Raw genomic sequence first — 17689 nt, 5'->3', positions numbered from 1 at the left:
GAACACAGACCTGGCCTAGACCTTTATGTCCTCTTCCAGATATATTTGTGAGCACAGTCTCTTGGGTCAGACTGCTTGGCTTTAAATCTCAGTTCCAACAAATTAATAGGTGCTACTTTATAGGATAATAGTGAGGAAAGAGACCCTGCAAGGGAAGGTATGAAAAAGGGAAGAACATGCCACTTAGTCTAGTTTTGTTGAAGCTACTATTTCCTAAGCATTCTTCATTGACTCTGGGAGAATGCAGGATGATGCCAAGGAAAATCAGGGGCCAGGATAAAGGATTAGGAATTTGAGTTCCCTCTATCTATGTAACTTATTTATTTATTTAAGATTTCATTTATTTGAGAGAGAGAGAGAGAGAGAAAGCACAAGGAGGGGAGGGGCAGAGGGAGAGGGCGAAGCAGGCTCCTTGCTGAGCAGGGAGCCCAATGTGGGGCTCATCCCAGGACCCCAGAATCAAACCTGAGTGGAAGGCAGAGGCCTTACTGACTGAGCCACCCAGGCACCCCTATACAATTTTAATGCTATAGGAGAATACCAATTCAGTAATTCAATTTACCTATGTAAAGTATAAGCAAGCAATAACTATACACTATAGATATCTTTAAAAATTCCTCTAAATGGATATTCAAGTGCCAATGATCATGTAATGTGCCAAGAAAATCAAGATGAGTAAGATTTGATTCCTGTTCTTAAAAGGTTCACAGTCTAGCTTAAGTGCTATAACAAGGGGAAGTCAACAAAATATGTGTAATAATTAATTGTGCTTAGAGGGCTGTGGTGTCTAAGAAAACTTTCATAGAGATGTCAGACATTAGCCAGTTTGGACATTAAATTGTTGGACAAAAACTTTACATTAGGGTTGGCTTGGTATAAAGATAAAGCAATCCTTTCTCAGCTCTTTCTTAGTCTTCCAAGAGGGTAAAAGTATCAGATATAATGAATCTACCATTGGAATCAGGTAGTTAACTATTGTATAGTTTAGAGGTTTCTTTTGTTGTTGTTCATTGCCTCAAATGGATAAAAATCTGTCTTTAATCAAGAATTAGTCCAAGTATCTAAGAGTTAATCTTAGATAAATGTGAGTCAGTATGTCAATTCCCCATCTCTCCATTTCCCCACTTTGTAAGAAGTACCTTAATGAGATGAATATACATAGCAGAAAGACTGTTTGGTCTAAATATCAAAGTTTATTGAAATAAAATATAATCTATAATAAAAAATACTAAAGGTGTTATCACTGGTTACAGTTTTAAGTACATTAACAAAAAATCCAACATTTTAATCCAAGAATGATACTATCCTTGTGGTACAATAACAAACATGAAATTAAATGTTGAATAATACTGAATAATTCTGTCAGAAATATTTTATACTTTCCCATCTATGGTCACTATGCCTTTTTTAAAGGAATATTCTCCAAGAGTGAAACTTTCAAACCTTGTTTAAGACATAGTTTTTATAATTAAATAGTTAAAACATAATTAGCATTTAAAACCAATTAATTTTCTTTCATAGAAATTCAGTTCAATTCTAAGTTGGGTAGATACTTTTAGGTGTCACTTGAAAAATGTATTTCAATGCTGTTTTATATCCATCTCTACGGTCACTATTACTCTCAAATTGCAATTAAAGCTGGTCATAGAGCAAAATGAATTATTTAGAAGTAGAAAGGGCATTAAGATAGCAAAGAAAAGGAGGAGGAAAGAACAAGCGTTCATACACTATATATTTAAACTCTTTAAGAACTCTGTTTCAATTGGCCAGTCTTGGCCTAACACAAGAGATCTATGATATGTCATAGCAACTTCCTGACCCCAGTAGAAGGACATGAAAGTGGAGGAAGAAAATTTTTTTCTTCTTACTACATTTCAAGATCACTTGCTCTGTAGTCATGGTACTATTTCACTTGCTATTCCCCGCGAAACTGGCCACATCCAATTATTCTGCACAATTCAAGGAAAAAGACTCACATGCACTAACTTTAGGAGATGACTTTCAGGTACAAGTGAAGATTATCCCTTTTGCTGACTGTTGTGTAGCAAGCATACATCAGTCTTCTATCATATTGTCCTACTTGTCATGTGTGGGTCTGTGAAAACAGTGGTTGTCATTTTATTGAGGAAAATTGCTTTTTAACAAAAACCATTTTTCAAATCCCCATCTTTAAAAATCTGTAAAGCTATAATATCCCATGTACTCTGGGAAAAAATGATTACCTCATACAACTAAGATGTAAAAAGGAATAAAAACTGACAAAATTGAGAATACCAGACATCTTCAAAGATTAAATGCCAATCTTAGTCTTTAAACATACTGTTAGTTAGAACTACTTTATGGTGGTATTTTAGTGATAATGTCCATTTGGACAGGTCACTGATTTGGGAATTTAAATGGGCATTTCAGTTTCCTGACTTCCTATTTAAAGGTGTGACCACTAGACCCAAAGAAGCCAGGATCACCTTCAAAAGAGTTTTGCTTTGTGCATTCTTTAACTACAGGATATTACAATGAGGAAGGGTATGAAATTTTTTAAGTTAATGACATTATTAAGTGATTCAAAAAAAATTCTTAAAATTAATATCAAACAGACACATTATAGAATAATACTAGAGCTTTTTGTCTTTTAAATCTATAGTGATTTATAGTTTAGGTTTTATATTTCTGCCATAGTGTTTCAATACCTTATCTGGGATAGTACCATGTTCTCAAAAATACCAGCTTTAAGAAGAGAAGTCTAAATCTCAGGACAATAGGACAAAGCAGAACTTGGTAATCGTTCAGCTATTGTTGAAAACTTTGACCTAGTTTTTTGAGTTTAACTTTTTTAATCAGAAAAGTGAAATTAGAAACTAGGATACTTTATGTAAAAATACATACACATATTCACAATGTATTAAACTCTAATTTCTAATAGCAGAGATACTGGTATTAACAGATATTTGTTAATTAAAATTTAGATAGATCTTCAAAAGAAGTTAAAATTACTTGGGTCCTGCAATCTGTCCCTCAGACTCCATTTTCTCTGTTTTGCAGTTTTTTGGCCAAGAAGGCTTCGATTTTAAACTTCAGTTTGTTTTAAAGTGTTACTTCAGAGAAGTAACCTCAGTTCTTCATAAGATTTTCTCAGCAGCTACGGAAATATTGGATATCAGTAAAAAAAAAAAAACAAAATAAAAAACCACTATATTCTCAGAGGACCGAAGGATTCTGATTTTTAGTCACTTTCTAAAAGGAATTAATCTGCACATTATCAAATAACATTTTATACTAAAAACAGAAATAATTCAAATAGCCCAAAAAATGACAGTATTTTAACAGACCTAAATGAATTCCATCCATGCACAAAACTTTACATATATGCATTAGTAACTTGATATCACTGTACTTTGTTCCATGGAGAAAAGGCAAAGAGAATCTAAAATATTTAGATACATGAAAGATACTGGGAAAAATAGACTTTAAATGCTTTTTAAACTCTCAAAATCCTCTCAACTTCGATTAGAACAGAAAAGCAACCATAAAATACACTTTGGGAAGAGATGATGCCATACTCAAAGACAAGATAATTCTACAAATTTTAACAGCATTAAAAAAACTGACTTTTAAGAAATATTGTCATTGGGAAAAAGATCTCTACACTCAAGAACAAAAACTATAATATTTATTATTATTTAAGTAATATTCTGAGCTTATACTATGTCCTTTATTCAGGAGTATAAAGCACTAAAAAAATGAGCATCTTTTACATATTTAAAATAAAGTGAGGCACAGAAAGTTTGCCCCTGGAAAGATAAAATCTAGATTTTTTTAGACCTAAAACAGTTCAGACTTCCACATTTCCCCATTTGTATTTCCTTAAAATACAAATTTTGTACTATTTTTAATGCCTCCATCTTATTTTATCAAGCATTAGTAAGTTTACAGTGATAGTTTAAGTTGTATGCCCAAGTGTTGTATGATAGGTAAAGCCTGTTAAGTTTTCCATTATATTTTAAAAACTTGTATATTTAATGGGACATTAAATGAAATGTAATAATCAATTTGCTTTTTTGCTTAAAAGAATTTTTTTTAAATAAATGAGTTTGAGGATAATTCTGGAAAATCTTGCCTTGAATATTTCTCCAGTAGGACTTTACTGATATCCACTTCATATGCCAACATTAATATAGGAACTATAACAATTCTTTCCTTAAATGTCTATTTGACTTCGAGTCCTCTTTCATCTCAAGATCTTTCTTAGTGACCTAAGCTGGTGATTCAGTAAAAACAAAGTACTATGGTTTTGTGCAAGTACAAAATGGTTAATGGTTAATGGTTCAGTCAACTAATCTCTGATACTGACTTGTTTGATTAAGCTAAGATCAGGAAGTATGAGGAAGAATTTGAAACATAGTATGGGATAAATTGTCAAATACTAGAAATATGAGACACTAAAACAAAATATATTCCAAAACCTAATCCTAAACTTAAATCTATGCCTCATTCCACCGCTAAATGACACCTTGAAACATGGAAGAAGTTACTTCCCCTAAACACACTGAACCCCTAAGCAGCCAATGCCAATTTTAGCTGCCTCAAACTGCTTAGTGTATGTATGTACATATGTATGTGTGTATATTCTTAAATGGTAATTCTTAAATTTGAGGGAAAGTTCCCAGATTCTTTTGTTAATAAAAATCAACGGATCCTTGCTTCAGAAACACACAGATAAACACACACAAATACTTCTAAGTGTTGATAACCTATTGTAAATCACAGCATTGTTAATTCAATGGGATTACACATCAGGACAATTTTCATATTCGTAAGGAAGACTGGTCACTAAACTTCAGGAATAGCTTTTGAAAATATAAGAAAGTGTAGTGACCATATATTCACTCATTCATGTCTGTTTTGCTAAATCTAACAGCGACTGGTTGATGCAAACGTGTCCCTAATCTAGCCTATAAAGATTAACAACAAAAATGTTTAAGTTCTATCTTGTTAGCAATTCATGTAACAATTTTCAAGTACTACAAAACACTGAAGGAAAGACTTGACTATACCACTATCAAATTCCAATGTACCCAAACCAGCAATGAAACGTCTGAATGTATAATTTGTTGCCTTGAGCAAAATATAAGAAAATAAAGACACAATAGCTCTAACCTTCAAGGATGGAAAACCAGTTATCTCCAAGAAGTCTGTTTTAATAGAACTGAACATTTGATTTTTTCCTCACAGTAATCAAAGCAAACATTTTATCATTATTACTCTGGGTATATCAAACTGAAGTCCAGGAATGTAAGAAAGTTTGACTTGGAAATATTACATAGAAAAAAGGTTGAATTAACAAACACATTACATTTTTTAAGTTATTTTTTTATAAGTATACATTGACATCTACTTATCTGATAGCAGCACTGCTGGTTTTGAGTGAGTTTTTTTCTTCCAGAGGGAATGCAGAATGGCAGTATTATCTTTGGAACAAATTAAGAAGATAGTAACAAATAACAGAAGAATAACTTTTACACATATATTTCTCAAGGGTAATAAATAGATAAGTATATAATTATGGAAAAATATGCCTCAAATATGCTTTTTAAAATTTCTCAGGGTTTGCTGTTTTGCTTTTTCTTATTAAAATATAGTGCACTGTCACTACTATCTATTCTAGGAAAAACAAACCCTGAGGTTTGAGTTTCCTCCTTCAACCAATAGAGTGGTATCAAGAGTAAACTTGGCCTAAGGTCAACCTGCTTGAGCCAACAGAGAATTCTGTAGTACATCTGATTACTTTACCAATGTACACATATTTTAGGTTATTAACTAGAGACTCACCAAATATTCTATATCAAAGTTTTATACCCCAAACAGGTTCTCTGATGATTTATCATGCTAGCATGGGAAATCTGAAGGAGTAAACAAATGGTATAACATAACTACACATGCAATACAGAAGGACATGACATAAAAGATACAGCTTGACCCTGGATTTTTCCCTTAGAATAATTCCTTCCATAAATAAGACTTTACTTTTTATTTTTATATATAGACCCATCCTATAAATGGTCTTGGATCATGGAGAATGTTAAGGACATAGCTTAAGAACTCTAGACCACAGTTTTTAGTAGTCTATTGTCACCCTAGATCCCAAGAACATTCTCCAAGTGGATGCTCAGGTTAGATTAAGAAGCTCTTAAACAAATTTACTGAGGCTTAGAATGTAAATCACGTAACTACTTGGAGCAGCAATAGTCTCTTCAAAAATAACTAAAACAAACGTTTAAATATAAAGCATATAAAAAGGACTATTAAGGATAGTAGAAATACAGGAAAAAATGTGTTGCCTCATAATAAAGTTCAATAAATATTTCTTTCTGAATCCTATAAACACTACAAGATGTTATAGGTCTATTTGGTTCCCATAAGTTAAAAAAAAATCTGATTGCTTTTACCTCCTAAGTCTTATCTATTTTTCAAACAGATTTTTATTAATGCCTTTTCACTAGTCTCAGAGATTATTTCTAACTTCCTTTCAGAAATGTGCTTTTTTGTTGGCTTTAATAAGTATACTTAATTTCCCAGCAAATAAACATGATTTAAATTTTAAGGTTCAAGGTAATTCTAGAAAAAGGTAGACACTGAACTATCTGTTTTTCTACAACCCATATTTACAAGGCCTAGCATCCACTGTGGTTTCCTTCTTATACTCAGTTATCACACTGTCAATAAATAGTAACTGTAGTACAAGTTACCTATATTAAAGATTTCAAAATTCCTCAAAATTTCACAATACTACAAAGTCATTAATATCTGATTTTGATAGAATGAGTATTATTGTTATGCAATTCTTTGCTATTGGAAAAGAAATACAAATTGTTTTTTCTATCTAAATTAAACCCAAACTCCATTATCAGTTCTCAAGATAATATCTAAAATGTACATTCCTAAAGAAAGGTAAAGCTGTTCAAGGGCTGAACTAGTCCAATACAGGATTAAGGGCTATTTATTTCTGTTATTTTTCGTCTTGGTTCTTTTGTTGTTTGTTTTTGTTTTTTCTTTTTACATCCCTATATTAAATCCCTGGTTTCTCTTGAATTAGATCATAATTTAACATTGTAAAAATTAATTTCAGAAACTATTGTGCTAATATTTAGATTTCAGGAAGGAATCAGACAAAATAAGTTACCTCTATTCATTGTTAGAACAGAAGATAAAATAGCTTACTAACTGATATGAGTTATGAATGTCACTATGACACAAAATTTGCTGTGATTTGCTTATTTGGCTACAAGTGCAGTATATTTCATGAATGATAACACACAGCATTTCCAACTTGTAACACGAAACTCCAGCTCATAAAGAGTGTACTGTGTGACTTGAAAAAGTCTGATTGTAACTAAGTTAACAACCTTTCCCCTGAAAAACATGAACAAAATCCATTGGGAAATCAGGCACAGACGGTATTTATCGGTTTTTCTTCCTTTCCTCCTGTGGTTTTGTTTCTCAAGACATATAGATGCATCCAACAGAATCCAACACTTGTTACAAAATGACACAGCTATTTTTGTCCTTTTCTTTCTCTTTATCTTTTTCTCGAGGTTCCTTTCGTTTACGTTCACTATTCCCAGGTTGTCTTCTACTTGGAGAGGCTTGTGCTGGCTGGCTTTGCTTTAAGAAAAATAAACAGGAAGAAATTACCTCAACTTTCTAAGGTGCTTAATCATAGTTATCTAGAAGGAAAAACCACAAGAGTGAAAGGAATCATTAATGGAAAAAAGTTACTTGTACACAGACTTGTTATGTTACATGGTATCTGAGTAACTGCCTCTGTCATTTTGGATAGATCTAATTAATGTATCCATTATTCTCAGTAAATGGAATTTTAAACAGTAAATAATGTATAGGATTATATTCCCTGAAATCTCAAATTCAAGAAATATTTATGTTAAAGTTTAGAAAATGTTAAAAAAAGAAAAGGTAATGTTTGGTAAATTAAGTTCCCTAAAACCTCATTAAACTATAATAAATCTCATTAATATAATAAACATTTTAAAGGAGAAAAATGAAAATCCTGAGAACTTTGAGTGTGAAGTAAGTGTATTCTGTGAAATAAGAACATTCTTAAAGAAAAGGTACTTATAATATGGTAGGTTTTAACTTTTAAACTTGGAATAGTCAACATTTGAACTAGGAATAGAAATAACTTGGTTTAATGGAGACCTCTATGTTTAATGTTTCATCAGACCTTAAAGCACATCTTGTTTTCTTGTATACCCAAGACAAAGAAACCGTTCTGGCATTGTACAGTTAAACATAAAAGAAGGGAAATATTTTTTTCATTTAATAAAATGAGATTTAATATAAAGAAACCCAATTAATAGTCACATTTTCAGTGCTTCATATGTTTAACTAGGAAAAGTAGAAAGGTGCTAATAACCTTTGTTGAATACTTAGTACATGTCAGACATTGGGTTAAGTACTAACATTATTTGTTCTTACCCACAAATCTAACAGTTAAACATTATCTTTTATTTTCCAGATAGGGAAAATGGGGCTAAGAGAAGTAAAGGACTTTGTCCAAGGTGTTAGTTACAACTAGCATGGGGAGACAGAAGCAGGAAATGGAATCCATGTCTATCTGGCTCTGAAGTCTACATTCTTCCTACCAGTACCTCATACTGCCCTCTAATTGCTACAAAAGACTTTGTTCCCATTTGTTTATATTCTTTGGAACTATTAACAATTCAAAAAATACATTTGATTCAGTTGCACCAAAAATAATAAAATACTTAGAAAAAAACTTAACCAAAGAGATGAAAGATCTGTACTCTGAAAATTATAAAGCACTGAAACTGAAGAAACTGAAGACAACACAAAGAAATATAAAGATATTCCCCACTCATGGATTGGAAGAACAAATATTATTAAAATGTCTATACTACCCAAAGCAATCTACAGATATAATGCAATCCCTATCAAAATTCCAACAGTATTTTTCACAGAGTTAGAACAAACAATCCTAAAATTCGCATGAAACCACAAAAAATACTGAATAGCCAAAGCAATTTTGAAAAAGAAAAACAAAACTGGAGGTCTCATAATTCCAGACTTCAAATTATATTACAGAAGTTGTAGTAATCAAAACAGTATGATTCTGGGGCACTTGGCTGGCTTAGTCAGAAGAGCATGCCACTCTTGATCTCAGGGTCATGAGTTTGAGCCCCATGTCTGGTGTGGAGATTAAAGTAAAAAAAGAAAAAACAGTATGATACTGGCATAAAAATAGAGACATACATTAATGGAACAGGATAGAAAACATACAAATAAACCTATAGTTATATAGTCAATCTTTGACAAAGGAGTAAAGAATATGCAACAGGAAAAAGTCTCTTCAACAAATGGCATTGAGAAAACTGGACAGTTCATGCAAAGCAATGAAACTGGACCACTTTTGTATACCATACATAAAAATAAACTCAAAATGGATTAAGGACCTAAATATGAGACCCAAATGTGAGAAACCATAAAAATACCAGAAGAGAGCATAGGCAATAATTTCTCTGACATCAGCCATAATAACATCTTTGTTATTATGTCAGATATGTCAGGAGACATATCTATCTCCTGACACAAGGGAAACAAAAGTAAAAATAAACTATTGGGACTACATCAAAATAAAAAGCTCTGCACAGCAAAGGAAACAATAAAACTAAAAGAAAACCTACTGAATGGGAAAAGATATTTGTAAATGACATATCTGATAAAGGGTTAGTATCCAAAATATATAAAGAACTTCTACAACTCAACACCAAGAAAACAAATGATCCAAATAAAAATGGGCAGAAGAAGGGGTGCCTGGGTGGCTTAGTCGGTTGGGTGTCTGACTCTTGGTTCAGCTCAGTTCGTGGTCTCACAGTTTTGGGATTGAGCCCCACGTTGGGCTCTGCACTCAGGGCAGATTCTGCTTCAGATCCCCTCTCCCTGTCCTTCCCGCTTGCTCACTCACTCCCCTTTAAGTAAATAAATAATTAAAAAATAAAAAAGTTAAAAATGGGCAGAAGACAAAGATATAAACAGGCATTTCTCCAAAGACGACATACAGATGGCCAACAGACACATGAAAAGATACTCCACATCAGTCATCATTAGGGAAATGCAAATCAAAAGCACAATGAAATATCACCTTACACCTGTCAGAATGGCTAAATTCTAAAACATAAGACTTGGTGAGGATGTGGAGAAAAAGGAACCCTCATGCACTGGTGGTAATGCAGACTGATGCAGGTACTGTGGAAGACAGTATGGAGAGTCCTCAAAAAATTAAAAACAGAACTACCCTACGACCCAGCAATTATGCTACTGGGTATTTACCTAAAGAATACAAAATACTAATTCAAAGGTATACATGCACTCCTATGTTTACTGCAGCATTATTTGTAATAGCCAAATTATGGAAGCAAACTAAGTGTCCATCAATAGACAAATGGATAGATACATGGTATATACACAATGGAATATTATTCAGTCATGAAAAAGAATGGAATCTTGCCATCTGCAACAACATGGATGGAGCTAGACAGTATAGCACTCAGTGAAATAAGCCGGAGAAGCCAATCAGCATGATTTCACTCATACGTGGAATTTTAGAAACAAAACTAAATGAACAAAGAAAAAAAGACGAACCCAAAAATGGACTCTTAACCATAAATAACAGACAGATGCTTCCCAGAGGGAAGTGGATGGAGACAGAGGAATGGGGGGAATAGGTGAAGGCAATTAAAAGTACACTTAGTTTGACAAGCATTGAATAATGCATAGAATTGTTAAATCACTATGTTGTACACCTGAAACTAATATAACACTGTATGTTAACTATGCTGGAATTAAAATTAAAAAAACAAAAAAACAAAAAACAACTGAAGGGGCGCCTGGGTGGCTCAGTCGGTTAAGCTTCGACTCTTGATCTCAGCTCAGGTCCTGATCTCAGGGTCGTGAGTTCAAGCCCCGCGTTGGGCTCCACACTGGGCGTGGAGCCTACTTAAAAAACAAAACAAACAAAACAAAAAACAAAACTGAAAAATCTTGCCATCAGAAACTCAGGAAAAATAATTTCACTAAATGAGAAACACATTAAGATAATCACAAACTTATTATGACAATGCCATGAAACCATGGATGCTAAAATGCTAACAAAGTTCAAGAGTCAATACCTAATTTAAAAATAGTTATCTCAGTATAAATTTCTTTGTTGCTAAAGTCATCATTGTATTTAAGAATCGGAACACTAGTTTTTACCTGGGCCTGTGTAGAAGCAGAAGCAGCAGCAGCTGCTGCTTGTTCCTGCTCCTGATAATATTGAGAAGCCCGTCTATCCTCTTCTTCTTGGAGTTTCTTTGCTAGTTCCAAATCACTGATTCCTTCAGGTATTTGTTCCCAATTGATCTCTTGGCTCTGCTGTTCTTGTTGTAGAGATAATGCCATAAGGTAGTCCTAAGAAATTAAATTATAAACATCTTTAGCTATGAGAGTTTACTCAAGAACCCAAAGGAGTGCGAAACACAGAGGTTACAAAACTAAGAGGAAGGCTTCTTAAAAACATACCAGAGTTTAAATATAAAAACTAAAGTTACCTAAGTATTTCTGTTTGAGAGCCATAATCTCAGTGATGTTGCTATTATTCTAAATATTCTTGGAATTCATTTAAAATTATTCCTAGCACTGGCATATAAAGCATTCAAAAAAGCTTTAAAAACAACTCATCTAAAAAAATCAACCCCCCCTCTGCCACCCCTTGGTAAAACTTCCCTTAGGGACACCTGGCTGGCTTTTTCTATAGAGCAAGCATCTCTTGATCTTGAGGTCTTGAATTCAAGCCCCATGTTGGGCATAGAGCCTACTTTAAAAACAAACAAACAAAAAATAAGCTTCCCCCCAATTTATGAAAGAAACATGTCTGTAGAAAATTGAGACAAAATTAAAAAGTATAAGTTAAAATTACCTTATCATTACACAAAGGTAACTATTGTTTTTGTCTTTTTTTAAAATATTTTATTTTTTTATTTGACAGAGATCACAAGTAGGCAAAGAGGCAGGCAGAGAGAGAAGAGGAAGCAGACTCCCTACAGAGCAGAGAGCCTGATGTGGGGCTCGATCCCAGGACCCTGGGAACATGACCTGAGCTGAAGGCAGAGGCTTTAACCCACTGAGCCACCCAGGCGCCCTAAGGTAACTATTGTTAACAACAGATATATATCTACCTAGTTTTTTCTACATTCACATAGAAACGCAAACACATTTCCCAACCTCTCGTTAATGTCATAAAAGTCGTTTTTAGGACGCCTGGGTGGCTCAGTTGGTTAAGCAACTGCCTTCGGCTCAGGTCATGATCCCAGCGTCCTGGGATCGAGTCCCACATCGGGATCCTTGCTCCGCAAGGAGCCTGCTTATCCCTCTCATTCTGCCTTCCACTCTGTCTGCCTGTGCTCGCTCTCGCTCTGACAAATAAATAAAAATCTTAAAAAAAAAAAAAAAAAGTCGTTTTTAAAAACATCAAAGAATTTCCCAAATCATGTATTAAATGTTCTTCCAAAACACGATTTTTAAGACCCACAGAGTTGCCCATCATACAGTGCTATTCAATTACTTAACCACCTCCTCCTTCCTCCCACAAACACCCCCAAATTATTTCCTACGAGAAAATGTGATGCATCTTTGCTGAAGGTTATATTATCTAACTTTACACTCATGTTTATAAAGAATTAGTATGAATGGAATTGACTACTTTGTGCATCTCCTCCAAACTACCCTCAAAATTAGAGAATTTTAATTACCCACAGAGGATATCTAAAAGTTTGTTGGCAAAGAAGACTCTGTACTATCTAGCATGAATATCTTATTCAATTCAATTTTTTCTCCTCACTTCTTCAAATTGCTCTTTGCCACATCCCATGGTCTTAAATCCACTCCTTCCTTGCAACTTCCACAGACATTATCCTTTATCTTTTTTTTCTCGGCATCTTACAACTTTACTACTGTGGCAACCTATTGTTCTACCTTCATTCCCTCTGCTCTGGTATTTTTTTACATACAGTGTTACAAAAATCTCGCACATTTCTCTCAAGTAATATTTTTTCAAACGCCCCATAAAGTTTCTGAAGGAAAATAAGCATGTTATTATAGATATTTGCATACTTAACTTCCAAGAGTCCTAGAAAGATCAGCATTTGTTTGAATCCAGTATTCTGTGCACTCACAGCTTACTATTCAAAGTACCATTATAAAACTTAACATATAATTATTAGTTGGTCAAATATTTGCCTCTCTGTTAGACTGTAGAATTTTTGAGGACAGAGCGAAATGATTTATCTTTGAATCCCCAGGACCTTGTTACTAGTGCCAGGAACACAACTCAATGAATATTGGCTAAATGAACAGTCTCTATGTACTCGAACTGTTAGTATCAGAAACGTGCCAACGGTTCAACATAACCATGTTTCTGCCTCAGTCAGGGAAAAAGTCCCAACACCGTTATACTTCTAGGAATAAGTACACTTGTGGCTCCAAGACTGCTCACCTATAGCAGTCTCCGTTCTACATGAGAATTCCACTAATTAGTGCAGCTCTTGCTCTTAGTGTCGGCTTACTCTGGAGTCTAAGGCCCAGAACACCCACCTGCTTTTTTACTCTCTCTCTCCTACTTCTGACTAGCCAAAATATATCTCTACCACCAGGGCTAAGCCATCATTACCTTTTGCTTGAATTGCTAGTCTCTGCTTATACCTGTGTTGTCTGTTTACACCTATGCATTCCTCACATAGTAGCCTTTAAGAAAGGTAAAGTAGATCATCTCACTTCCATGTTTAACACTTGGCATATCCTTCCTATTGTAGTTTAAAATAAAATTCAAACTGTACCTTTGGCCTTCAGAATTCAATATAATCTGACCCCCTGAACCAAAGTGTATAATCAATGTATAACATGTAAAATTATCACTTACTGATTTAGGAAATGTCAGAAATATCTCACAATAAGTCTTTTTTTTTTTTTAAGATTTTATTTATTTATTTGACAGACAGAGATCACAAGTAGGCAGAGAGGCAGGCGGGGGGGGGGGGAGCAGGCTCCCCACTGAGTAGAGAGCCCGATGTGGGGCTCAATCCCAGGACCCTGGGGATCATGACCTGAGCTGAAGGCAGAGGCTTTAACCCACTGAGCCACCCAGGTGTCCCCTCACAATAAGTCTTTAATTCAAAAGTTTTAGATAACTGAATTCACATTTGAAAGGAATGAGCATTTTATTTTTTATTCAGTTAAAAATATTTTATGGGACGCCTGGGTGGCTCAGTTGGTTAAGCAGCTGCCTTCGGCTCAGGTCATGATCCCAGCGTCCTGGGATCAAGTCCCACATCGGGCTCCTTGCTCGGCAGGGAGCCTGCTTTTCCCTCTGTCTCTGCCTGCCACTCTGTCTGCCTGTGCTCGCTCTCGCTCCCTCTCTCTCTCTGACAAATAAAATCTTAAAAAAAAAAAAAAAATTTATTTATTAGGGGGAGAGGCAGAGACTCCACATGGGGCTCAATCCCAGGATCCTGAGATCATGACCACAGCCAAAGTCAGATGCTTAACTGACTGAGCCACCCAGACACCCGAAAGCAAAAGCATTTAAAACCATATGAAGAAGACAAATTTACCTGATCTATCTGATCTTGCTGTCCTCTATATACAGTTTCAGGATCTGAAGGAGGCCGCAGATGAAATTCTGAGTCACAGAAATTTCCATCACCATCCACATTGTGTAGGCTTTCCCAAACAACTTTTTCTTCAGTAAGAAACCCCTGGTCTGTTACCAGCAAATACAGTAGACCCTTAATAAGAAAGAGAAAGGACTATTAAATTGACCAAAACTAGGTAAGACTTAAGGGAAATTTTATCACCTGTATGTTTAAAGCATATTAATTATTCCTATTAGTTAGATATAATAAATAGTAGACAAAGTAGATACCTTATTTGTTCACTGAATTAGGTCTACCTGGCTTTGAATATAGTTTAAAATTGGTATGCTATAGTATAATGAGAAGTAGGAAGCTGCTGGTAGGTTCAACTACTACACAACTTATCAGTAAACCTTTGGGGGTTTATAATCTTATTTCATAAAATAGAAATATACTATACAAGTTCCTTAAATACATAGTGGGTAACAAGACACAGTCATAATAAAATGATATCACACTGCCTGTTTATTAAAAATAAAAAATTAAGCCTATATGACTAATCCAATCCATACAATTTTTTTCTTTTTCTGCTAGCACCATTAGCTGTTCTTCTTTCATATACTAACAGTACTTTGCACTTCTTTCTTTTTTTTTTTTTTTTTTAAAGATTTTATTTATTTTTTGACAGAGAGAAATTACAAGTACACTGAGAGGCAGGCAGAGAGAGAGAGAGAGAAGGAAGCAGGCTCCCTGCTGAGCAGAGAGCCCAATGCGGGACTCGATCCCAGGACCCTGAGATCATGACCTGAGCCGACGGCAGCGGCTTAACCCACTGAGCCACCCAGGTGCCCCAGTACTTTGCACTTATTTCTATTGGAGCATTGAATCACAGTGTGCCACGATTGTTTCCCTGGCCTCGTTCCCAGACTATATTTTTAAATCTCTATTATCTCTTGGCCTAGTGTAAGGTGCATCATAAAGTTGAAGTCTAAAATGTATTGACTCAATTAATGAATTAAGTTGTATTTACAGTCATTACCACAGAATTTAGTACCAACCTCTAATTTTTCATATGCATTAGTTCTAATTCCAATCATATGTAAAGCGCCCCTATGATACCATATAAGGTTTATAAGCCATTTTTAGTTCAGATCTGCCAAAGATATGACTTCCATTTACTTGCTTAGGTTTCCCATTGGTTAATATGGTATTTGTTGTTGCACAGGATTCATGCTTCTCATGTTCTCTCATCAAAATTAAACTTAATAATTAAGAATAAGAAATTCCTTGGGACGCCTGGGTGGCTCAGTTGGTTGGGCGGCTGCCTTCGGCTCAGGTCATGATCCCAGCGTCCTGGGATCGAGTCCCATATCGGACTCCTTGCTCTGCAGGGAGCCTGCTTCTCCCTCTGACTCTGCTTTCCACTCTGTCTGCCTGTGCTCGCTCTCGCTCGCTCTCTCTCTGACAAATAAATAAATAAAATCTTTAAAAAAAAAAAAAGAATAAGAAATTCCTTGAGAGAGATTGGTGGTGGGGTTAGAGAAATCCCTGGATAGAACCATAACTCTATGATCAACTAATCTTCAACAAAACAGGAAAGAATATCCAATGGGGAAAAGACAGTCTCTTCAACAAATGGCGGGGAGCCTTGCTTCCTCCTCTCTTAAAATCTTAAAGATTTTATTTATTTATTTGACAGAGTGAGCGATCACAAGTAGGCAGAGAGTCAGGCAGAGAGAGCTTAACAAGCAGGCATCTTTCCCATCTACAAATAGCTTTCTTATCCATCCGGAGAGGCAGAGCTGTTGAGTGTGGGCTTGAAAGTCAGGTTGGAGCTGCTTACAAACTGAATGGTCTTAGACAAGTTACTTGGTGCCTGTAAGCCTATTTACCCAGTTGTAAAGTGGGAGTAATAATACCCACTCCTCATAGGGAAGCTGTGAAAATTAAGATAATGCATATTAAGTGTTTAAAACAATGCAAGGCACATTAGGCTTAATGAATATAAGATTCTATATTCATGAATACCACCGAACTCTATCTCAGTTTCTGTATCTATTGCCTTTTCCTCTCTCCTATTTAGAAGAAAAAAATGAATCTCTGCCTACCCTATCAAATCTATCACTTGTCTTAGTGTGTTTCTACATTCCTCATCCCTGCCCCCATTTAATGTGACAATTTTTGATATGGCAGGCAGAGAGAGAGAGAGGGAAGCAGGCTCCCTGCTGAGCAGAGAGCCTGATATGGGGCTCGATCCCAGAACCCTGAGATCATGACCTGAGCTGAAGGCACTCAGGCCCTGAGCCACCCAGGTACCCTGTATCTCCCTCTAAACCACTTTTCACTTCTAATCCCTAAATGTAAAGTAAAAATGCAAACAAACAAAAGCCAACCTCAAAAACCCTGGTTTTGAATACACTCCAAGATAAATGTAACTAAAGCAAAGGGGTAGAAGAAATAGTAATGACATAGATAGAAAGGCTAACATGGATAAGGGATGATTAAGAGGAAGTCATGAATAGCCACAACAACAAAAGAGGGTGTCATGATGTGGAAACAGCTACATAGATGTCATTATATAAACCAAAGTTAAGCTAAGTGATCTACACAGGGGTCAAGGAATTTGTAGTTTATCTTACTAAAGAGAAAGCAGAAAGTACTGGAAAATGGAGAAGGATCATAAGAATAAAATGGAGTAACTAGATCTTAGCTATAGAATTATATATTCTAGAATCTAACAGTCATGATCACATAGATAATATGAGAAGCAAAACAGACCTACAAAGACTTTCCTAAAATTAGACGTACAAGGGTAGTTATTTACAATTCATTTTTACACTTTCAAATTTCCTGCCTGGATAAAAAAGTCACCTCACTAGCTAGAACCACAGGAATGGCCCTGAAAGCATCTGCTCTCTCACTAGGAACTCCTCCTGCTGCTTTCAGATTCTCATTTAGTTATGTTGATGCACAAATCTTCACAGGATCAG

At 35.1% G+C, this 17689-nt stretch overlaps 1 protein-coding gene across 5 annotated transcripts in view; it reads right to left on the bottom strand.

Moving 5' to 3' along the window:
* Window positions 1-2094: 2094 nt before the first annotated feature.
* Window positions 2095-17689, bottom strand: part of MINDY2 (MINDY lysine 48 deubiquitinase 2) — a 70710-nt gene continuing 55115 nt past the window's right edge. For 2 of the 5 annotated variants that reach the window (XM_059180632.1, XM_059180627.1), the window contains 3 exons: window positions 14679-14852; window positions 11287-11481; window positions 2095-7659 (listed from right to left, as the gene is read on the bottom strand). In XM_059180632.1, the coding sequence (XP_059036615.1) occupies window positions 7534-7659; window positions 11287-11481; window positions 14679-14852 (495 nt within the window). In that variant the 3' untranslated portion in view covers window positions 2095-7533. Of the gene's footprint in view, window positions 11029-11286; window positions 11482-14678; window positions 14853-17689 lie in introns of all 5 variants that reach the window. The other 3 variants (XM_059180630.1, XM_059180628.1, XM_059180631.1) reach the window with 3 other exon arrangements.

This window comes from Mustela lutreola, chromosome 7 (genome assembly GCF_030435805.1).
Source record: "Mustela lutreola isolate mMusLut2 chromosome 7, mMusLut2.pri, whole genome shotgun sequence".
Taxonomy (NCBI): domain Eukaryota; kingdom Metazoa; phylum Chordata; class Mammalia; order Carnivora; family Mustelidae; genus Mustela; species Mustela lutreola.
The sequence above is the reverse complement of the archived record's forward strand: the minus strand, read 5'-3'. Positions and strand labels throughout refer to the sequence as shown.